This window comes from Penaeus japonicus, unplaced genomic scaffold, assembly GCF_977035675.1.
Source record: "Penaeus japonicus unplaced genomic scaffold, GWHDUDI00000001_assembly GWHDUDI00000032, whole genome shotgun sequence".
NCBI lineage: Eukaryota > Metazoa > Arthropoda > Malacostraca > Decapoda > Penaeidae > Penaeus > Penaeus japonicus.
Genome location: NW_028234434.1, coordinates 19,261,077 through 19,285,184, shown reverse-complemented (window position 1 = coordinate 19,285,184; position 24,108 = coordinate 19,261,077). Strand labels below are relative to the sequence as shown.

Below are 24,108 nucleotides of genomic sequence, written 5' to 3'. Positions count from 1 at the left end.
GCTGAGTCTGCTAGTAAGGGAACCAGGGGATCTATGAAATTATAATTCTATATTTCTAATCTGAAACAGCAATGGAACTGGATTACCATGGCTTGATTCAAGGAGGTTCATTTTTTATACATTACGTCATTCATATATTTAGTAATTTAAGTATGATAAAATAAATAATATGTCCTGTTATGCAGACTATGATGCATAATTTAAGTAAAAAAAGGGGTCATAACTCAAAATTGGGGCCAGAGTTCATGGAACAGCCTTGTGTGTGTAAGCATGAATTATAAATATGTTATAAGATTATCTAATCCACATTAACTATTGTATATAAACTACCAATTCCATTCCAGTGTGTAACTACAGACAAGCACTCTGCATAGCCAGAGTAAGCTGAAAATAAGACTTATACATAAAACTAAGTTCCCAAGTAAAAGTTTAATCCATGACTCCTTGTACTCTAAGTTTTTGAAGAATAGCTCTATCTTAACATAAATAATTTGTTGGGCTTGGTCAAAGGTATGTAAGCAATTTTATAGAGAAATATATTAGTAAAGAGAATAAAATATAATTACAGAATACACAAAGGACACATCAAGACTCACCTTTGCACTACTGGCTTTCCAGTAAAGTTGGAATTTCTGTATTAGTAACATGCAAAAGGGTCCATATTTTCTAATACAATCTAATAATAATTCTCATCTTGCCCCATTTACTGCTTCGGGTCATCTATCTTTTCAATACCAGACCAGAGGTTATAGTAATAAATTGTAACAGTGACAGAATTTGTATGTATACTTAATCTTCATTAAAGCTCACATGAAAGGAACTGGAGTCTCTCATGTATATCTGCTACTATTCCTCTGAGGGGCAGGTGAAGTAATATATATTATCTTTCATGCTTTTTGCAATTGAAGAGATCATAAATGTTCAATTTAACTACTTTCTCATTTTTATTATGCCAAGTGAAAAACAATGTTCAGAATCATGTAAACCAACTAGCTCTTATTTGGAGGGCCTACCTGAAAAAAATTGACAATTTCTGAGCAACTTGCAAGTGTTTCACATCTAAGGCTTGAAAGTTTTGACTTGTAATGTCTTTCTTTGGGTATTAATCTTTGAGTACAGTGATCCCTATACAACATCATTGTGGTAACCTAATTTAACTGTTGCTTGATCCTGGCTGCATACCACATGCTTGGTTGAACCTGGAACCTCCTTCCATCTTAACCCTCTCTGGAAGGGTGGTACACTACTGTACCGCTAATTCAAAAGCCCGGTGGCCGGGTGGCACAATATGGTGCCAGCCATTTAATTGATTTAGGCCTAAGCGTTCGAAAGCCCCGGCATTGTGACATGCAATGCTGGAATGCCCCTGCCGTGAGTGGGTTAAGCTGAAGCACAGATCGGAGGTGCTGTTGATCCAGCGAGGTTTCAATATATCTACGTATTCTGTTTTCTCCTATAAGATCATAGGCCTAACTACTACTATGAAATTCTTTTTAAATCCTGAGGTATCAATTTTATTAATTTATATTCAAAGGGCTACATACTATTTCAAATAAGGAAATTAGGTAACACTTCCCATGAATCCATTACTTTATAAACATAATAACAAGAGCATGATATATGCTAAAAATGAAATTAAAAATGGGTGAAAAACATTCTTTCCAACCTATTTTAGTAAACAACTTCTGTGACTCTCAAAGGAGACTCTTTCCTCATTTCATACAGGCTGTATTCCATCCAAACCCATTTGATACTTCCAGTAAAATATGATGAAAGATATACAATCTGAAGCCAACACAAAGGAGCAGTCCTGTCATGCAATTACCATAGCTTTCACATTTCAGCAAAGGCCAATACCTCTAACACATATATCGTCGCAATACAAAGCTCAGACGGGTTCTTTATTTTACATTAATCACTAGGGAGGTCTATAAGTTTCAGATTGACAGAATATATATACATGAGGTAGAAGTTTCTTGGCCTTCGCTGATCAGTGCAAAGGAAAGTAGCGGAGGCGTAGTTTCTTGTAAACATTTCCATCTAAATACTTTTCCCAGGATACTAGAACTTAACATAATTTCTACTTGGCCTAGTCTCCTCTCAAATAGTGGCTCAATATAAACCTAACTGATCTGAAAATTTGGCTATAACCTTGCCTGCAAGTATTGGTAGTTAGAATACACATCAAACAACTTCCATGGAATACTTTGATGCAATCCCCAAGTTGCAAAAGGTAAAATAGTATTAATTTTTATGTCAGTGAATCACTTTACTCCCAAGGACACCAGTCATTCTTCACAGGAAACACTTGCTTTACCACTGTAATTTCATTAAAATCATAAACAATACTACGGTGATGATATCTCTCCAACATAAAGAATGCAAATAATTGTAATTCAAGCCCCATTATCTAATAAGTTGACATCTGTTTCCTCTTTGCACTTGTTATTGCATCATGGCCAGACAGGGGGAGGAGGGAGGGGGAGGGAGGAGGATGGTGTACCTTGACTATATGAAACCTATGTATTTCTCTCTTTTATCATACTCCAAATACGTTTCGTGAGAGTGCAACCTATAAAGCTAATCTCGGGGTTTATTTGGGAACCTGAAACGACATAGTTTCTTACTTTCTCTCAGAGAAACTTAGAAATATTGTCTTTCCCCGAGTCTATTCCCGCGCTCGCCCCCGCTCGACTATCTCTTTAACTGTCACTCTAAGCTTACAATTATCCTTATTGTCTCGATTTACGTGATCGCTGATATACTTAGACTTAGTTTCTGGTGTGCCAGGAAGGACATTAGTGTTCAATTAAGGATTATCAGTGAATTTCTTACCAAATCCTTGAAATCGGCCTTAGGATGGCCCGAGTCCTCACATGTGATGCTCTAAAGTGGGGTTGCGACATGGATAATGTTTACTAATAAACATTATATGATGGGATGTATTTTCCATTCCGATATCTATCAATTATTAACATACGTGAAATTATAGTAGTTAAATAGGTGATTGGTGATCTTATAAGTTAATAAAGCTATGATAATTAGTCCTGCAACTTTATTTTGTAATCCTGAAAAAGCTCCCCTATTGGAGTTTTATTTCTATGGGAATTGAACCCGCCAATAGATTCATTTATTCGACAGAGAATCAATTGATGATAATTCATTTATCGTATACTTGAAACGTCTTAGTAAACATGACTGCTACTGGGAATTAAGAATATTACACCTTAAAGGGAAAAGTTCCATGCGCAATTCGAACCCCATTATTGGGAAAAAGGTGAATTAATTCCTCTCAAAGAATTAAAATAGTCCTAAACCATTGACTTATCCATCATAACCACTCATTTAAATCATTATACTCATAAACAAAACATAATGCGCAGAGACAATTATTCAACGATGAGCTACATTGGAAACACTCCAAAGATGGAGACGCATATAATGCATATTCGAACTATTTATCAAACAGTCTGAATTTCTTCTAAAGATCACCCCAAATCCAAAATCATTAAAGAAAATAAGTAGAATCGAATGGGTAATATATATTCGTCCCCAAGAAACACACAGTTTGGCAAGACTTTGCTCTACGGACAAAACATCGCGACGTGTTCCAATACTAACTTCATTTCCGAAACCTGTGCAAGTTTATCTCTTCATTTAAAGAGATTCCTTTAAGTGTCTACAACTTTAAAGGAGGTGAAAGTGTGCTTTGACAAATCTTGAAAATGGATCTACAAAACCATCAGTATCAGATGTGGCTAGCTGTTAAGAAACACCAGGTAAGTCGGATGTATATAATGTTAAATAAAAGTATAGTTGTACAAAGTTATTCACTCACGTTCACCAGAGTGTATTGATTGTTTGGGTTTACTTGTTTCAAGACCTTCTATGTCAACGTGAGAATCCAGGTGTATTTGTTTTGAGAGGTGGAATGGAAAGTTGAATGTCCTGCGAGGGGAATGAATGGAATGTCGAGGCTTAATACAAACCTTGCATTCGTTTTGTAGCTTTTAAGGACAAGAGTGTGAGAGAGGCAAGCCATGTGTGAGTTTGTTAGTATGTGTGTTTGTGAGTTCGACCTTGTTTCGTCAGACTTAAAAACTTCACGAGGGAAAAGTTTTTTTTTTGTTAGAAGGGATGGAAGGTGTGAAGTTTCGATAAGACAACGTTTTTATAATATCTCATTCAGCTTTTTTTCAGAGACACGAGAATACTCAGGAATCCCTTTTGCAACCCAGGAAAGTTGCATACGGCATCTCGTAATAATTCTTGATTGATGATTAATGCAGAGTCGAAAACAATCGCGAAGGACTTGCTTATGATGGATCATACCTGCGCGATGTCATTAAAAATATTGGGAAGGCCATTCGTTTTATTTACATTGTATTACGTTTTGATAATTTTCCTATTTGTATGTAAATAAATACATCATAATGATACCAAAGTATAATCCATTAATTCCAGAAATCGTCCTTCTACGTTAACGAAATTGCAATTTGAAGTACACGCACTTCCAAATGAAAATTATAAAGGTAACCTGTTGATGGCCAGGTCACATTCGGCAGTCATACGCTGATAACAGTATCAGTTTGTGTGAAGGAGTTTACATCTACACTATAGGAATGAACATACGTGTCACTGCTCACGCCTGTGAACCGGTATCACAGTTGTAATTCAAACGGATTTTAACTTCATCTAATATGGACGCCTCATACAAGAAAATCAATAAACATATATATATATTTTCTTATATTTCAGTTCCTATTACTGTTGCCGATGCCTCGTTTGTTACCAAATAGGAAAGCTAAATATGCTACAGATGCGCTGCAAATAGTGTGGTGTATTTGCATATCTGGTAATGATATGCCAATTTGTGTTTATTATGAACGAATGATACACAGGTTAAGAGTACAGAACAATGCGACCTTCGGGCGGGTTATTAACATCAACCTACTAAAATGAAGCATGTTCTGGCTTGGAATTTCCACCCAGGTCTCCAAGAGAAGAGACGTGCCCACGGCCATGAGGCATTGGATCTTTTTTGTGATGGAACCAAGGGAAGTTGGAAGAAGTGAACTTGAGAGGGAGAACGCGATGGCGGGCCGCGCTGGTAGCCACATGTCGCTATTCCGTGTCGAGTTCTGTACAATATTTCCTCTTTTACTGGCGGGATAACAGCGGTATTATCGTATTATACTAAGTATTGGGACATAGTACGAAATAGTTGTATATCATAGATATGCTTTCGGAAAGGGTTAGGCCTGTAATAAATGATAAAAGGCGAAAGTTATCAAGATTGGTTGTATAAAGAGTTATGGCAGAGGCAGTCCGCGCTCTCTTTCTCTCCCCCCACTCTCGCTCGCTTTGCCATCGGTTGACATGCAGGCGAAAAATAGCAATTTATTAAAGTTGAATATAGCCATTAAGTTCTTTCCTATTAATTACATGTGTAGTAGTTGATTGCCTATGTCCCTTCTAGTAAAAGGAATTGCGCAAAATACTAATTCGTATTTTAGGTGTTTACTTGTGTTTTTGACATAAGATATTTAAAGACGTCTTCATATAGATTTTTGTATCGGTGATAAAAACTTGTACTGTATGTCAAGCTCTGTATCAGGATAAGGTTGACTCCAGGAACATCTCAACAGCTTTAAGTTTGATAATTGCCAGGCACGAATACGTAGGTAGTCTACACCTTGTGCATCGGGTTTCTTAATAAAGCGGCTAATTATAGACATCTTCCTTGGCTCTCCGTGCATTCTGAAGTCACTGTGGTTTAGCGCCTCATACAAACAGCTCAGACACAGACGGGGGAAGTTATTTGTGACCAGTTACCGTTCGAGGTCAGTAGAGCGGTGTTAATCTCTAGTCAGAACAGACTCATGTTTGCCGATCGACCCGGAGAAGATCGGAATGCGTAGGTGTGTATGTGTACTATATATGTATGTATCTATGTTTTTGTATACGTCTGGTTATCCGTAACATTAGGCGGCGAGGACAACGATGATGACGCTTCTTGCAGTCAATAACTTTGGACTGTTGCCGGATAGTGTTTTAAGGGATCCCGTTGCAGCCGGGCAGACACGCATAGCCATGCTCATTTTGTCCTGATTAATATATTCTTTTTTTCTTTCTGTCTTTTAATCTATTTATATTCGTCTTGCATTTAGAAAATTACAAGAGAGTTCATACTCCTGTGTCCCCTTCCCCCCCACTCAGAGTCTCAAAGAGCGAGAGAGTCACGAGGGAAACGCGCACATGCCAAAACAGGGATGGATATGCCTGAACCCGGGAACAAGGCATGCCACCTCGGGGCCGCTCCAGCCGCCTCGCCTCGACCAGCGCTGCCGTGCCTTCCCACACCTGTTCTCTGCGTTGCGTTGCGTTTCAACGAGTTCATCTCTCTAGGGGCTGTTGATCTGCCTAATCCTTTCTAGATTATTAAGTTTTGTTGCCTCCTCACTGTCGCTTCTTCAGGCTGTGTACTTTCATTTCAGTTTGTAATCATAATAGCCTTGACTGTAAGCGATGGTACGATACAAAGTAGAAAGCTTATTACCGATGCGATACGGCTGGCTGATTTGCCTACTCAAATCCAATCATATTAGCTATGCGCGGTTTTTTTTTATGTTTCAGTTCACGAAAGCTTTGTTATAGGGGGCAAGAAAAAAACGTTAACGTGGTAATGAACTTTCCTTTTTATCTAGGCGGATGAATCGCATGAAACCCCACCACCAGAGATATAACGCCATGTATCAAGGACGCGCGTCTGGAGTCCACATGGCAGAAATTGGGTCATTGATTTCATAGTTCAGTCAGGAGGAAGTTGCGATTTGTCCGTCTGAGAGAACGCCGCGGTATTGACGCCGCCCCCTCCATCTTGCGTGTTTTGGCATTTCTTTTGTCTGTTTATGTTTATTTTTTTCTATTTTTGTTGATGGTATACTTGTTTGATTACGGACTTTGTTTTTTTTATTTAATTGTTTGGCCAAAATCCTTCGTAGTGTTCGGCGTATTGCGGCGCGCATATACTTGTGTAGACATATAAAGGGAATATTCAGATGTTACATGTATATGTGTTTGTGAATGCATGGCGGGCATGCGCGCGCTTCTACTTTTTAAAGTATTGATTTATCTCTCCCGTCTTTCAAGAGAGTCCTGGGTGTGGGTATGGTACCCCCCCCTGCTCCTTTAGCCGCTATTTGATTATGGTTCCGTTGGGTTCAGTCAGTTCTAGCAACAACACTTACGCGATCTGCCTCTCTCTCTCTCTCTCTCTCTCTCTCTCTCTCTCTCTCTCTCTCTCTCTCTCTCTCTCTCTCTCTCTCTCTCTCTCTCTCTCTCTCTCTCTCTCTCTCTCGCCTCCCCCTCTCTCTTTCTCTTTCTTTACCCCCCCCCCCCACTTTCTACCCTCCTCCATTCTCCCATCACCCGCTCTCTACCTCTCTCTACCTCTCTCTCCTTCCCCTAGCACTGGAATCCACCGCTCCTCCCCCTTGCCCCTGCTCCCACCCCCACCCCGCCCCCTTTGCTTAGCTTGTTCCCATCTGGAAGAAACAGGCGGAGCGTGTTTGCATGTGTCCAGAGCTGGAAAGCGAGCTGCTTGCACGGCCGGGTGTGTCCACTATATGTTGACCTTGGAGACGCCACCTCTAAGTCCACTTGCAGAAGTGTAATGTCCCATGTTAACGAGACCACTCGGACGAAATGTATGATTCGTAGAGTAAACAATGGATTGGCGGTTCGTGAATTTTCATGTTATTGCGGTAGGTACATGATTGTAAGTGATGGTGGTCTATATATCAGGATGATATTGTTATCTGATACGGAGTATTGTCGAAGAAAACGTGACATCGATCGTAATACTTTATTTTAGTTTCCAATTAAATCTGCATTCAAGGTAACGTAACCGAAATTTAGATGCACGAATAAGCGTTTTTGCAAACCGACCCATTAAAACCTCGAAACAAACAGAACTATGGAAAGCTAAACACTTCTGAAAGCTATAGGAATACGGAAATAGCCTTGACGGAAAGCCGAGGGAGCACAGAAATAGCATTTTTGCTAGGAGGGGTCATTAGAGGAGACGGTGAGCGGTTACCATTGTTTAGGTCGTAAGTTGTAGCATTTTAATGGCGTATAGGGTCGGCCTCTCTCTTTCTCTTTCTCCCTTTTTCTCTTTTTTCTTTTTTCTTTTTTTTCTTTTTTTTTCTTTCTTTTAATCTTTCTCTATCTTTCTCTTTTTCTTTCTTTCTCTATCTCTCTCTCTTTTTCTCTTTTTCTCTTTCTCTCTCTTTTTCTCTCTCTTTTTCTCTTTCTCTCTTTTTCTCTTTCTCTCTCTTTTTCTCTTTCTCTCTCTTTTTCTCTTTCTCTCTCTTTTTCTCTTTTCTCTCTCTCTTTTCTCTCTCTCTCTTTCTTTTTTTTCTTTCTCTCTTTTTCTCTTTTTCTTTCTCTTTCTCTTTTTCTCTTTTCTCTCTCTTTTTTTTCTCTCTCTTCTCTTTCTCTCTCTTTCTTTTTCTCTTTCTCTCTCTCTCTCTTTTCTCTTTTTCTTTCTCTCTTTTCTCTCTCTCTCTCTCTCTCTCTCTCTCTCTCTCTCTCTCTCTCTCTCTCTTTTCTCTCTCTCCTCTCTCTCTTTCTCTCTCTCTTTTTTTTTTTTCTCTCTGTCCCTCTCTCTCTCTCTTTCTTCTCTCTCTCTCTTCTTCTCTCTTTCTTTCTCTTCTTCTCTCTCTCTCTCTCTCTCTCTCTTCTCTCTTCTCTCTCTCTCTTCTCTCTCTTCTCTTTCTCTCTCCCTTTCTCTCTTTCTCTTTCTCTCTCTCTTTCTCTTTCTTTCTCTCTCTCTCTTTCTCTCTCTCTCCCCCTCTCCCTTTCTCTTTCTTTCAATCTCTCTCGCTCTTTCTCTTTCTCTCTATTTCTCTCTCTCTCTCATTAATTATGATCGATACTCTAGCACAAATTTTATTGTGAAGTGGATCAAGCTGATTTCCAATTTGATTCAATAAACCTGTCTATCGAATTATATCATTGTCCACTCAGTGCGCCGTATCACAGGGTGCGGGGCGCTAACCATACCGATGACCGAATGTAGTAGGACTGTGTGAACGAACGCCTTTGTCATCTAAGCCTATTTACTTTGATTATTCCCTGCTTATCGTGACGCTGAGAGAGAGAGAGAGAGAGAGAGAGAGAGAGAGAGAGAGAGAGAGAGAGAGAGAGAGAGAGAGAGAGAGAGAGAGAGAGAGAGAGAATAACATTGATGAAGGTATGACATCTGAAGTCGACGTTCTGCGCGCAAAAGAAGATCGGTCGATGCACCAATTTCCCTGCGCTTGTTATTCTGAGAGAGATCGGTGAATGTATGTGATCTTCGGGGCTTATTTGTCTCCGTTGTTCCCTATATTGGAAACGGATGGTGCGCTTTCAGACGAACATGATTGTGTAATAAGAATACCAGAGTAAGACACATGGCATCTTAAAGGTACACCCGTTGGATACGCCCGATCTTTCTACCTTTCCCTTTAACAGTCTCTCTCTTTTCGCTCTCTCTTTTCTGATTAATGTTCTTTTTTTCTGCAATTTCTTTATTTCTCTTTGATTCTTTTATTTTACCTATCCTTTTTTTCTCTTCTCTCCCCCCTCTCACCTCCCCCTTTCATTCTCACACAGCGAAATCGTTATTTATATCGCCGGGATCACAGGCCGCTCGTGCCGTAAATACAAACAGAGGAAGAAACGAGACGGAAATCGACAATGCGAACGTGCTCGACGGTGGCTTTTGCGATCGTTGTTGCAAGAACGTATTTTACTTAAGATTGCTGCTGCGGGATTTTTTTTCTTTCTCTCCTAGTTGCTATGGTAGTGCCGGTGCCAGCGATTAACTCCCCCCCCCTCCACCTACCTAGCCTTCATCCATATCCTGCTGCCCTTCCCCCCCCCACTCTCTTGCGTAGTCTCTCTCTCACTCCCTCCCTCTCTTTCTTTCTTTCTCTCTCTTTCCTCTCTCTCTCTCTCTCTCTCTCTCTCTCTCTCTCTCTCTCTCTCTCTCTCTCTCTCTCTCTCTCTCTCTCTCTCTCTCTCTCTCTCTCTCTCTCTCTCTTTTCCTCTCTCTTTTCCTCTCTTTTCCTCTCTTTTCCTCTCTTGCTTTCTCCCCTCCCCCTCCCCCTCCCCCCCTCCTCCTCTCCCTCTCCCCCCCCCCCCCCCCCCTTCTCTTCTTACTAGTATATCTTCGCTATATTAGCTTTCTTGCTTCTTGTGCAGAGTGTACGTTGAAGTTTTGCGCGTCGAGTTGTTGATTGTGTGTTGGCGGGAAGTTGCTCGGCGAAGGAGCGGCGGCGGAGCGGCGGGTGGCGTGGCCGGGTGGTTGATTTTTGCCCTTTTTGCCTACCATCGTCATATATCCTTTATCGTAGTCTTTAGTCTGGGCGCGGTATAGCGGGATATAGAATAAATATATGTGTATGAAATTGTCAAATATAGAAATATAGATAGGTATAGATGTAGATATACACACATATAAACATATATAAAACATATAATATAGACATATAGGACATAAAAACATATAATTTTTTACACAATTAACAACATTAACAACATTTACAATAAAACAACAAATAAGTAAATTTAAACATAAACACAACACACATACGCACACACAACCACACACACACACACACACACACACACACACACACACACCACACACACAACACACAACACACACACACACACACACCAACACACACACGCACACATAACACACAAAAACATCAACACATTATCAAAAATGAAGCTCCAATTTTTGAATTTATGGTTTACAACAAAAAAACAAATTGTGAAATCATAAAACAGTATAATAAATACTTCTTAGTTCTTGATGAAAGATGGATGATATACAAGGAATTTGATGTGCGGCAATAGTTTATTATAGATTATAGGTGTTTTATAGTTTTAATATTTAGTTTACTTATATTAGAAATATTTTTAATATTACCCCGTGTTGTTTTATGTTTAATTTATATTTTATTTATTGTATTTACCTTATTTATTATTTATTATATTGTTATTATTATTATTATTATTATTATTATTATTATTATTGTCATCAAGTTTTTGGTTTTATTGATTTAGTCCCCCCCCCCCTTTTTTTTTTCTCTCTCTCTCTCTCTTTCTTTTCAATTCTTCTTCTTCTTTTTCATTCGCATAAATGTTCTTGGGTTTGTCATTCCTTAATGATAATGTGATCGCTATCCAAGTCTAGAGAGCATTTTTGATGTATCCATTGTTTATATTTTCTGTGTTCATTACTATTATTCTCTTTATCATATTATCCCAAACCTGTCTTTGCTTTTGAGATACACTAAGTTTGATTTTTTTTCTCTTCTCCAGGATCTCATAGGACAACGGCAGAAAGATCCGGATGTGAGTACAAGGCTCTTGTATTGGGGGGCAAAACCTTCTCTTTTTGTCTTTCTTTCTCTCTTTCTTTTTCTTTATATTCTCTCTCTTTTGCTATTCTTTCCTCCTTCGCTCCTTCACTTCACCTCATTTTATTGGATACTGTTTTGAAACACACTCACTCGTTCACTTACTCAATCATTCACTTATTCATTCACAAGGGAGCATGTTCTTAACACATACAGACAGACTGTGTAGCAGTATCTTAAAAGTAAAATATGACCACAATACTACCCGTGATGGATTTGACTGCATTTTGTTGCTCTTAAAAGCTTCAAACCATGATCAAAGCATATTATATATTCTTGCAATTAACATGTGTCATACAAATTGCAAACTGTTCTGCATATCAACATTTCTACTGATATCATTAACAAGGAAAAAATGGCTGCATGATCAGTACACTATATATAGCATCTTCATTGTATTGTCACAGGGAAATTAAGCAATAGTTAAGAGAAATATCATCAATAATTCATCATATACAACAGTTGCCAAGAAGTCTTCATGAACAATGAGCTGATGATATGTATCCTAAGAATGTTCACAGTAATCCCAGAAAGATATGATATGAAAGATTACAATGAATGATAATGTTTAACAAATAACTTTGTTTATGATGAAGTGTATTTCTAATTTTTATTATCTATTTTTTCTGAATATCTTATTTTTCCAAAATCTGAATAACACTTGTTCAATTTGCATAAGTAACAGTAAAACAAAGATTTTAAAACAATATGCAACTACTAACTACTTGGAACAGCTTGAACAGCAGAGTAAAAAAAACATTACAGTGTTTACCAAACAAATTTTAAGAGGAATCTTAAATTTCTTGGAACGCCACATATTAGAGAGATTATTATTATTATTACTATTTTTTTTACATAACACCAAAACAACAAAAAAGAATTCATATGAATGTGAAATGCATAATCTGGACAAGTAGAATCAGCTCTGCTACTTAAGTCTTGCATAGACTGCATGATATTAGCCTTCCATAAGTGTCATACATATTACAAATGATATTTGAAGACCAGAAATGAATAGGCATATTTTGATAAATGTCAGACACAGAAATATACATATTGGTATAATGTAATGCTACAATAACACCAATGTAGTTTCTTCATCCAAGTAAAAGAAAAAAAAGGGTATATTGATTTTTTACAAATCCTTTTTCCTTTGCATCAACTTCTTTCATACATGTGCATGACATACATACATGACACATTCACATGCACATTGACACACATAAAAGAAAAGTTGTATGTATAATATTTGTAATTCAATAATCTTATTATAACTGAAATACAATCCATGAATATTTTACAGAATTTGGCCTTGCAAAAAGAGATCCTCGATGTCCTATGTCAACTGGTAGCCATCAATGAAAGCCAAGTGAGTTTACTTAGCATTGTTGTAAGACCTTATAGAAAGGGTTTGTTTGTGGCTTGAATATATATGACAATAGATAATTCATGAGTAGATATTTTTCATAAATATTGTATCATGTTATTCTAATATGTTATTATATTATACACTGTATGTGTATATTCACAAGTGTACTCTTAGAATCCAGAAGTTTAGAATGAAATGAAAATGTGACCTGAACATCAGGTAACCTAATATTCTTATGAATATACATATATATGTGTATGATGTAATGACATATTGTATATCACACATATGTCACTTCTCTAGTTATGAGAGCTCGCTCTTTATTTATTTACTTTCCTTTATTTCTGAAACACTCCCTGTATCCTCAGAAATTGGTGGTAGCGAAGCTAAGAGAGGAACGAGAAAATGAGGATTACAGAAATAAGCATCAAAGAGAGAGCCAGAAGGAAGATATTGATCTATTATGTGACGAGCAGATGATAAATGACAATCATCATGACAAGGCTAGTTCCGAACCCCATCATGTAGCACACAAAGGCAAGAGCCCGGTCACTGAGGCTGAAACTCTTGTAGCAGCAACCCCCTGTTCAGACTACACTAAGGACTTGCATGATGTCAATTCAGATGACTGTTTTGAAGAACCTGCCACAGATGGGTAAGTCACCGGTCAAGGGGATTGGCCAAAAGTTATGCTTGTGATTTGTTGTTATTTCTGAAATATTTTGTTCTTTTGATGCTAACATCATCTACTTCCCTTATACTGCAGGTATATAGCAATTATATACTGGGTAATTAGTTTAGATACAAATGTCATGTTTTACTGTCTCTGTGCAAATGCAATCATTTATTTAAATTGTCTTTTTATAACGCTTCCTTAAATTGCCTGCAGATACATTCTCTCTCTTCCTTGCATTAACTGAATTGTATATTACTGGACAGTACTACCGCAAACCCAAGTGAGCCTAGTAGCCCAACGGGATGGTGTTCACCAGAGAAGAGACTCCACAACTTTCAGCCTCCTACAGCAGACTACTCCATGGAAGACATCCATGACTTAGTCACTGAGGATGAATTCATGCATGCTCTAGGTAAGTAGTTTGTATATATTTAGGACCAAGATTTTGTAAGAGTATTGTTTAAACCATTGCTGAGTGGGAGTACCGGTTAATATGCACTGTCCAGTTTTTATTTTTTTTATTTTTTTTTATACATACATACATACATACATACATACATACATACATACATGGCTACATACATACATGGCTACTCTAAGGAGTCTATTAACCCGTTCCCGACGGGGCCAATCCGGCTTAAATAGACCAAAATTCCGGGACTCTTGAATGCATAAGCCTAACGCGTCGGGATTCTCGGCCGCACTGGCCGCGAGCCAGCGCTGCGCGCTGGCTCCTCCCGCGCCCCGGGCTGGACAAAGTAACGCGTCCCCGTCGTGTAGCCCAAAAACCACTAGACGTGTTATCTTGTCATCCGTCGTTAACGGGTTAATGGATCAGTCTGACATCACCTGTTAACCCATACTTGATGCTTTTGTTAAAGATATGTATATCATGTATACTAATGTCATCATTATTAACCCATTGCGGATGGGTGTCATTACATACATGACGTAGGAGCTTTGGCGTCATGACGTACATAACGCTTGGGGATTTTGGATCACTGTGCTATTTTATTGTGCTATAAAAAAGGAGTGAGTGATGATGGCAACTGCAGTCATAATTACTGTAACTAGCATAATATTAAGCTAACTTATCATCCAAAACCTAGATGGCACCACTTTCTCCTAGTACCATCAGAAGAGAGAGCCTTGAATGGCTCCCATCCACAGTCTCTAGCAAGCACTATCTTCAAAGAGCGATGGCACACACTAAGTGGACGACCTCTTGCTCTAAAGAACTGTCGATGAAGGTTGTGCAAGCATAACGAGAAGAGGAAGGTGACTGAATCCATACCCAGTGTCTAAAATGTGCTCCTGTGCCAATATGGATGCCTTTCACTGTGGCACTCACAGTTATAAGCACAGGTTTTTTTTCCTCTTCCCTACCTCTTCTTGTTATCTTTGATGTAGGTGGTTATATGTTTCGTATTCGTTCATGACAGCACAAAAATACAAAAAATATAAAGTTGCCTTTTGTCCTAACATGAAACAGCAATACTTCTATCACACTGAGTATAAAGAAAATAATGAGGTAATATGGATCATGTACTACAATTTTAGTCAACTGCAGCACTGATAGAGCCTGTCATATGGCACATATGTCTCTAAACTCAATAAAACATACAAAAAATAAAACAAAAATGGATCTAGTTTTACAATGAATGACTGAAAGAGAGTGGGAAGATTCAAATTATGTTGCTTCAAGCTGCCTCGCTCTAAAATAAAACCTATCTTGGAGACTGGGCAAGCGAATCTATCCCTGTCTGCGTTAACCACTCCTCGACATGCCACACCTTAAGAAGTTTAGACGGGGCTGGGCATCTTAGGATGTCAGTTTTATTATTTTCTCGACTTTCAGTATAATTTATGGGTGTATATGATATTTTGGCAAACTGATAAAAACTGGCATATCTTATGATATATTAGTTGCATTACTTGAAGGAATTACTTGCTTGTATTTTTAACAAAAAAGTTTATTGCAAAAGTTTAATGTCAGTAAGTAAAATCCCTGTCACAGAAAGGTTAACATTATTATTATTATTATTATTATTATTATTGTAATGGTAATAGCAATAAAGACAGTAATAATAATCAAACTTTTTTGGATGAAAATTCAAGAAAAGGAGTAAAGAGGTGAGGTCAGCTGGGCTTACTAATTTATTCCTTGGTGATTAAGTACTTGTGGAACCATCTATGTGTAAATAAAATGATAAAACAAAACCATTGTGGATGGTGGACAATTCCGGAATTCCTATTGAAATATTATACAAAAATAAACAATTTTAGGAAAGTTCCATTCTTATTTACATTAAAACTATTTTCTTCTTTTTAAGGTCTTCTCACTGTGCGGGAATGTAGAGAAGTTATGGACAAACGCTATGAGAGGAGGAAACGAAATGCTTATTCTCATATATTCTCAAATACAATATGGGAGAAGCCAGAGACGGTAAGTTATCTTCTGTATTTTAGTTATTAAATGGTATAGGGGAAAGGATGTCAGATGTCAGAAATGGAAAGAACCAAGTATTTGTTTTTTATTGGATTGTGTCTATGTGTATTTGTTATGCATGTATATTCATATTTTTGTGCGTATATGTGTGTGTATATATGTATATGTACGCACTGTATATTTATGTATGTACGTGTATATATGTATATGTATGCACTGTATATTTATGTATGTACGTGAGTGCACGTGTGTGTGTGTTTGTATGTATATATGTATGTATGTACGGTATACATTTGTATTTGAAGCATAAAGAAAACCTTAGAAACATGATATTCCCATATAACATTTTGTTGGAAAATCATATTAATAAAAAATGTACAAACAAACCACCTAACCATCCTTTCTCCAACACAGAGACGGAAACGTCGTGCCTGGCTGATGTCCGGTGCAGGATCACCACCCACTCTGAGACGCAAGGTCCGGCCACCCTCACAGCCACCCTCACAGCCCCAGTCCCGTCCTTGCTCCCCTGCCCAGTCCTCATGCTCGCCCCCCACCACCTGCCCCCCCTCGCAGGTGGCCTCCCCCCAATCTGTGGAGGAGGAATTTCCTGTGGCATCACAACCCTCGGAAGAAGTGTGCCCGATGTGCAAGATGAAGGGTGAGTTCTAATTCTAATTGTTTTTAATATATCTGCTTTTTTATATAAGTAATGTTGATACTGATATAATGTGGATACTGATATATTTTTATGTAGGTGTTCCGTTTCTTTGTTGTTGTTCATTTGGACTCATGTATTCAGTAAGTTAACTCCTCTCTGATTTCATTTATTAAAAAGATGTTAAAGATTAAAGATAAATGAATTATTTTTCTCTCTTTTTTCTTTCCTTTTCATTTCCATTTCCCCTTCCCCTTAATTTTTTACTTTGTTTTCTTTTTTCTTTTCTTTTTCTTTTCCCTTCTCTTCTCTTTTCCCTTGTCCCTTTTTTTCTTGTTCTCCTTTTCTCTTTTCTCTTCCTTTCCTTTTCCATTTTCATTTTCTAAATCAGGGTCACTCCCATTTGTTTTCATATTTTAAAAAGGTGTTTACAAGAAAAGTAGAAGAACCAAAGTATATATCTATGCTAATAAATCCTTTTACTCCACCACTTTCTTTTCGACTCCCAGGAGCAGACGTGCAGTGTGATGGCTGTGGCGTAATATACCACGGACCTTGTGTAGACCTAGGAGACACTGAACCTCCCCCATGCTGGCTCTGCCTAACTTGCGAGCAGCTTGGGCTCCGGGCCTCGACCAACAGCGACCCACAGTACCATAGCAGGCGTAGAGGTAAGTCCAGGTAATGACTGGTCGTTTCCTCTTCCTTGCTGTTTCGTCTTAGTCCACCTCAATATTTGTCACATTTCTGAACCAACAGCAAAGACCCAAGAGAGAGATTTGGAGATAGGGGTTGGAATTAGAATGAAGAAATTCGCATAAATATTTTTGTTCCCTTCTTTTATCTGCAACTTCAGAAATGTGGGAAATATATTTTTTTCACCCATTTAAAATAAATTATGCCCAGTGTATCACTAAGCGTGAAGTAATGTAATATAGTAACTTGCTGCTTCTCCTCATCAGGTCCATACTCTTATACCTCCATCTCCACTTCCTTCTTTTTCTCCTCCTCCATTTCCTCCTCCTCCTCCTCCTCTTCCTCTTTTCACTTCCTCTTCCTCCTCCTCCTCCTCCTCCTCCTCCTCCTCCTCCTTTCACTTCCCCCTCCTCTTCCTTCTCCTCTGCTTCCCTTTCCTCTTCCTCATCCTCCTCCTTCTCTTCCTCCTCTTCCTCCACTTCCTCCTCCTCCGCTTTTACTTCCTCTTCCTTCTCCTCCTCTTTCACTTCCCCCTCCTCCTCCTTCTCCTCTGCTTCCCTTTCCTCTTCCTCATCCTCTTTCTCCACTTCCTCCTCTTCCTCCTCTTCCTCCACTTTCACTTCCTCCTCCTCCTCCTCCTCCTCCTCCTCCTCCTCCTCCTCTTTCACTTCCCCCTCCTCCTCCTCCTCCTCCTCCTCCTCCTCCTCTTTCACTTCCCCCTCCTCCTCCTTCTCCTCTGCTTCCTTCCTCTTCCTCTTCCTCTTCCTCCTCCTCCTTCTCCTCTGCTTCCTTCCTCTTCCTCTTCCTCTTCCTCCTCCTCTTTCTCCTCTGCTTCCCTCCTCTTCCTCTTCCTCCTCCTCTTTCTCCACTTCCTCCTCACCCTCTTTCACTCCCTTTTCTTCCTCCTCTTCCTCATCCTCCTTCACTTCCTCCTAATCCTCTTTCTCTTCCTTTACCTCATCTATTTTCTCTTCCACTTCCTCCTTCTCCTTCTCCTCCTCATCATCATCATCATGTTCATATTATTATTCCTCCATCTCCACTTTTTTCCTTTTCTCCTCCTCCACCACCTCTTCCACTTCCTCCTCCTCTTTGACTTCTTCCTCCTCCTCCTCCTCCTCTTTGACTTCCTCCTCCTCCTCCTCCTCTTTGACTTCCTCCTCCTCCTCCTCCTCTTTCACTTCCTCCTCCTCCTCCTCCTCCTCCTCTTTCACTTCCTCCTCCTCCTCCTCCTCCTCCTCTTTCACTTCCTCCTCCTCCTCCTCCTCCTCCTCCTCTTTCACTTCCTCCTCCTCCTCCTCCTCCTCCTCCTCCTCCTCTTTCACTTCCTCCTCCTCCTCCTCCTCTTTCACTTCCTCCTCCTCCTCCTCCTCTTTCACTTCCTCCTCCTCCTCCTCCTCTTTCACTTCCTCCTCCTCCTCCTCCTCCTCTTTCACTTCCTCCTCTTTCACTTCTGCCTCCTCCTCTGCTTCCCTCTCCTCCTCCTCCTCCTCCTCTCTTGTTCCTCCCCTTCCTCCCCCTCCTCCACTTCCGGCTTATCCTACACTTCCTCCTTCTCCTCCTCTTTCACTTCCTCCTCCTCCTCCTCCTTTCACTTCCTTTTCTTCCTCCTCTTCCTCATCCTTCTTCACTTCCTCCTCCTACTCCTACACTTCCTCTTCCTCCTAATCCTCTACTTTCTTTTCCACTTCCTTTTCCTCTTTTTCCACTCCCTTCTCTTCCTGTTCCTCCTTCTCCACTTTCTCTTCCTTATCCATTTCCTCCTCTCATTTTTTCATCCTTCCATTTCTCACTCATTATTAACAGTTTTCTAGATTGCTTTTTATATCTAGTTTATTTCAATTTTAATATATATATATATATATATATATATATATATATATATATATATATATATATATATATATATATATAATATATATATATATATATATATATATGTATATATGTATATATATGTATGTATATATACACATAATATTTTTTTTTTTTAACCCTGTGCTTATTAATTTGTTTATTTACTTCTTCATTGTTTTTTATGCTTAACCTCTTTTTTTACACAATTAGAAATGCTTTTGCACCAAACCATCTTGACATTAGCTTGATATTATTAGTTTGGATTTTTTTTTTTCTCCCCTCCGGGAATATTTTGGCAGATGTTAAAAGTTTTCTTTTTTCAAGGATAATACACTTTATCTTATGATTATGGAAATAAGGAGGATATAGAGTACAATTCATTTTTTTTTTTATGTATGACACTTTCATATCCAGTTTCTCTGGTCACTTCGTATTGCATTTCTTGTATATGTGTAGAGATTGTATGCAATTACAAGGTTGTTTGTTTTTTGTGTTGTATGATTTTACTGTGTTAAGTAATGAGTTGTTTTTCTCTCCATATACTGTTGCATTAGAGACTACATCATTAGCTCTTTCCCCCTCTCCCTCCCTTCCCTCTCCACATTCCTCTTCCCATCTATCATTTTCCCTGCACACCTCTCAGTAAACTTATGTCTTTTATGATTATGCTTTAGTCATGAGGTAGGCCTAATACTCTTGAATTTTCCCCCCAATAGAGGCACTGGAGATCCGAGAGCGTCTTCTGCGCCAGCGGGCCGAACTCACAATCTCTAAACTGCAGTTGGAAGAGAGGAAAAGGCACTTAGCACTGGCTCTGCAGGTATGCATTAACCATTTAGTTATTAACTGGTTGCATCTTAGACTCCCCTTGAGGCATCATGGTAGCAACCCTCTGCCTGCCGTATGTTGAAATTCCAGAAAGATATGTAGTAAAACTGAATGTGAACTGATGAGAAGAAATATTTTTCAGCATTATTACCCACTATGTTTTACCTTTTTTCTTTTCTTTTTGAAAGACAGCCCTACAAAATTAAGATAAAATATTATCTATTACACTTAACTTTTGCATATTCCAGGCCCAGTGCTCAGAGAGAGAAAAGTTGCAGCACAAAGAGGATGAGGTAAGGGAAGCCATCCATCAGTTGCAGAACTTTATCTACACATTCCAGCAGCCTGAATCACCACATATGGCTACTTCAAGCCAAGCCAGTTCTCCAACTGCAACATCTCCAGGTGCAACGTCTCATCAGCCTCTGAGAACTGGTGTCACTGCATCACCACCACCCAATGCTGGACAGAAAACAGATCGTATGACCAACGTAAGGTCTCCATCACCCAGTTCCTATCAACTTGACTGCAGTCAAGCTGCTTCACCTTCACCTAACTCACCCACAAACACCCTCAAGTGGTCAGAAACATCATCAACACCTTCCCCCTCACCCAGTGATATTACTCCTCAACTTTTCTTGCCAGGACTCACTATAACCAGGACGTCTTCCCCTGGTCAGTCCTCTCAGGCATCATCTCTAAATCACAGCTCTTCCAAAAGCATTGTACCAAGTTTGACTATATCCCGTACATCGCCTCCGAGCCCAAAATCCAACTTCCTCTCTAGTGTTACTATATCGCAGTCACAAAGGAGTCAGGTAAATCCTCAGCCATATGTGTCGGTTCACACCACCTATGCTTCATCGTCACCCACTCAGCCTTCTTCAAATACATCATCTCCAGGTCATCAGTCATCTGCATCTTTCTACCCTGGAATTATTGTTTCGCCATCATGCTCTCCAAAGCCAAGTATTTCCATTTCCCCTATTTATAACACTGGGGGCAGGAGTAAGACCAAACACATACCACATACTCAGAGGGCACCAAACACAGTCCACGGTAAAAAACAGCGTTCGGAGGCTAGACTTCGCGCCGCTCTGACTCACCAGAATGAAGCAGATATCCACACTCAACCAACTGACTTGTCATCACCATCTCACTCCAGAAAAAATGGTATCCCAGGAATTAGGAGAGGAGAAAATGATGCAATGGCAGCCTCTTTGTGATAAACATTATTTTATTCATTGATGTCTTTCACATATCTTCCAATAATACAGTGTATTAAATATGTGTGAAATTACTGTGATTCTCAGTTGATCTTCAAATGACCAATTATAGAAATATTTATATCCCATTGAGTGGGTTTGCTGATTCCCAATCAAATCATGTGCAATATGTTGTGCTTTATATATATTTGAATATATGATCCGTCAAATGATATCAGGTATTTTAAAAATGCATTGGAAATTAATGTGTTCTTCAACTTGTTTGATATTGAAACTGATGCTGCTTTACTACTTTGATTAAATTGAAGTAGGTAGTGGGTGCAGGGATGTATTTGAAGGATAGTGAAAAGATGCACAAGAATATTGGTATGAACTTCATTTTTATCATAATCACTACTATAAACATTGAGCTGATGCCTAGACTTTTGAAGGTTTTATAATGATCTATTAACAAAAGACAGAACTTTTTTGCATGAATTTGCACTTACTTTTTTCATACATTTTCCATTAAGGCTGAAATATTGCATTTAAGCTTTAGATTTTGTCATTTTTAGTAAAATAAAATCATGCTTAACAACAGTACAGTAATATGTATGTGCCATACATTAGTCTCCATCCATAGTCTCAAAAAAATGAACAGTGAATCTAGCAAAAATATTGTTTGATAATAATTGTTTTTTATTTAGAGATGCAGTTTGAAGTAAGAAACTGTAAAAGCACTAGGACACAGTAACTAAAAGTACCTGCATACTGCAAAATAAAGGCTCTTGATATACAGTTTATTTAATGCTTTAGCATTTTGTATGACCTCATTTATGATTTTCACTACTGCTTTCTCATTGAGGAAACTTTAGGTATATTTAACAGTAAGACTTCTATGGGTAGAAATATTCCCTTGTAGACCTCTTATGGCGATTCCTGAATGGTCCTTGTTTCTTTTTTTACCTACACTATCCCTCTTAAATTCAAGCATAATTTTCTCTACTCTTCTCTTACAGAATATATATTTAAAAGTATTCATGCCTACATTCAAAGTTAAATGTCTAACATTTATGTGCAAATCATTTTTCTGTATTTGTAATTAGATAATATGTCATTTTAAAGGATTTATAGAATGAAAATGGCAGAAGATGGAATACATTTTTATAGATGTTTTTAGAGATTACTCGAACACTAATTAATCTGTTGAAATGCATACTACTTCTACTATATGATTGTTGCTTTATTGATATGTTTGTACCCATGTACAAAAACTTGAAGGACTAAACCATTATGATGTGACTCGTGAGATCAAATTTGGTTTGTTGTTTAAGTAATCCTCAAAGTTTCTAAACTTTTGCCGTCCATTAGTGACAAATAAAAGAAAAAAAAAGTACTCTGTTACGAATGTCATTGCAGTACCATTGACTGAATCTTTGTGTTACAGGGCTGAACCACATTGCATATGCAAAGGAATGAATATATTTTTTTGAAAGTGTGTTGGATGTTAAGATATGAATGGGATGTGTGCTTTGCTTTTTCTTTTTCTTTTTTGCTATATGAATGTGGAGAGGGAGAAGTGGTACATGTAGGTATGTGTGAATGTATGTGCAGGTATGTGTAGTATGTGCATCTATGCTAACATGCAAAAGTATCTAAAAAAATAAGTGATTGACCTTCTGAAACATTATCCATTGTTTCAGTCTGTATCACTTATTAAGATATTTTTGGAATGTTCATGCATATGCATTTTTACAAATCATGGCATTAGAAACAAATAAATGTATTACAGTTTCAGTGTTGTGTAGATGGGTCATCATTTGGAAAAGAAATGTCTTTTATTTTGATAACATAAGAAAATAGAGAAAGTGAAATCCAAGAAATTTAGTTTCTCTGTATATGTAATTTCAATGCCAAAAAGTAGATTTACATGTGTTAATGTGTGTGTATATGTCTGTCAGTCTGTCTTAATGTGTATGTACAGTATTTTGTATGCAGAAATAAACAAATAATTACGTGTGATACAGAGTGAAGTACTTGTAAAAAGATTTATTTGTTTGAAAATATTAAATACTACTTTGTATATGAATTGTATACTCAAAGTGATGCCAGTAATCAATACTTATATTTGCTGTGGACTTCATTGGTAATATAATAGAATTTGATTTGTGTATGACAATAAAGTAATATGTGAAATCCAACATATTTTGATAAATTTTCATTTTGAAAACAATCTCCTAAAGTTTGTATTTATAACTCTCATACCTTGAATTATTATAATTATACAGGAAATTCACAGCTCTTTATGGGTTTTTGTTCTTAAACTGGTAGCCATTTCATAATACAGAGAATCTTATTTATATCAGGCAATGTGTATAATCAAATTTGAACATCATATTTGTGGCCCTTCCAAGTTATGCAGTCCAATAATTGAACTAGAAAAAGGATGGTATTTAATGTATCCCTCTGTTATTTCCTTGTTTCTTTGGATTAGTGGTTGAAATGTGTATTCTTCAAGAACTGTCAGTGGAAAACGAATGTTTATATTTGTTACCAAGTCAGCTGTCATTACAAAGTTTTATACCTTCTCAGCCAACATATTATGTTTTTTGCTCAAGTAGCTTTGGTGAGAATCATGTCTTTGTAATATATATATATATAAAGACTTTTTCATTTTTTGTAATGTGAAATATCTGTTGATGTTTGTAATAGTTGAAAGATAAAAAAAATGTTACTGGAAAAGATTATTTATTATTTATTCTTTGTATGTGGTTTTGAATAATTGAATATGTTTTTTTCCTTCAGATTCAATAGATTGATTTTTTGTTTAAGAATTAATAGAAATGCAGAACATTATATAACATCAAGCTTCTAGCTCATAGAGAAT

General features: G+C 38.0%; 2 protein-coding genes across 3 annotated transcripts in view; one reads left to right on the top strand and one right to left on the bottom strand.

The window, feature by feature from the left end:
* The window catches only part of Nup50 (nuclear pore complex protein Nup50), a 9,850-nt gene extending 6,951 nt beyond the window's left edge, over positions 1 to 2,899 (bottom strand). Inside the window, exon 1 of one of the 2 annotated variants that reach the window (XM_043005828.2) lies at positions 2,836 to 2,899. The gene's annotated coding sequence lies outside the window, so the exon portion shown is untranslated. The remainder of the gene's footprint in view (positions 1 to 2,835) is intronic. The other variant, XM_043005830.2, reaches the window with a different exon arrangement.
* A 696-nt stretch (positions 2,900 to 3,595) lies between these two features.
* On the top strand, positions 3,596 to 23,963 carry LOC122246965 (uncharacterized). The gene is made up of 10 exons (XM_043005831.2): positions 3,596 to 3,779; positions 11,386 to 11,418; positions 12,787 to 12,852; positions 13,221 to 13,507; positions 13,792 to 13,940; positions 15,862 to 15,974; positions 16,392 to 16,638; positions 17,145 to 17,306; positions 19,905 to 20,008; positions 20,265 to 23,963. The coding sequence occupies exons 1-10, from the start codon at positions 3,726 to 3,728 to the stop codon at positions 21,240 to 21,242; spliced, it is 2,193 nt and encodes a 730-aa protein (XP_042861765.2). The 5' UTR covers positions 3,596 to 3,725; the 3' UTR covers positions 21,243 to 23,963.
* The last annotated feature ends 145 nt before the right edge of the window (positions 23,964 to 24,108 follow it).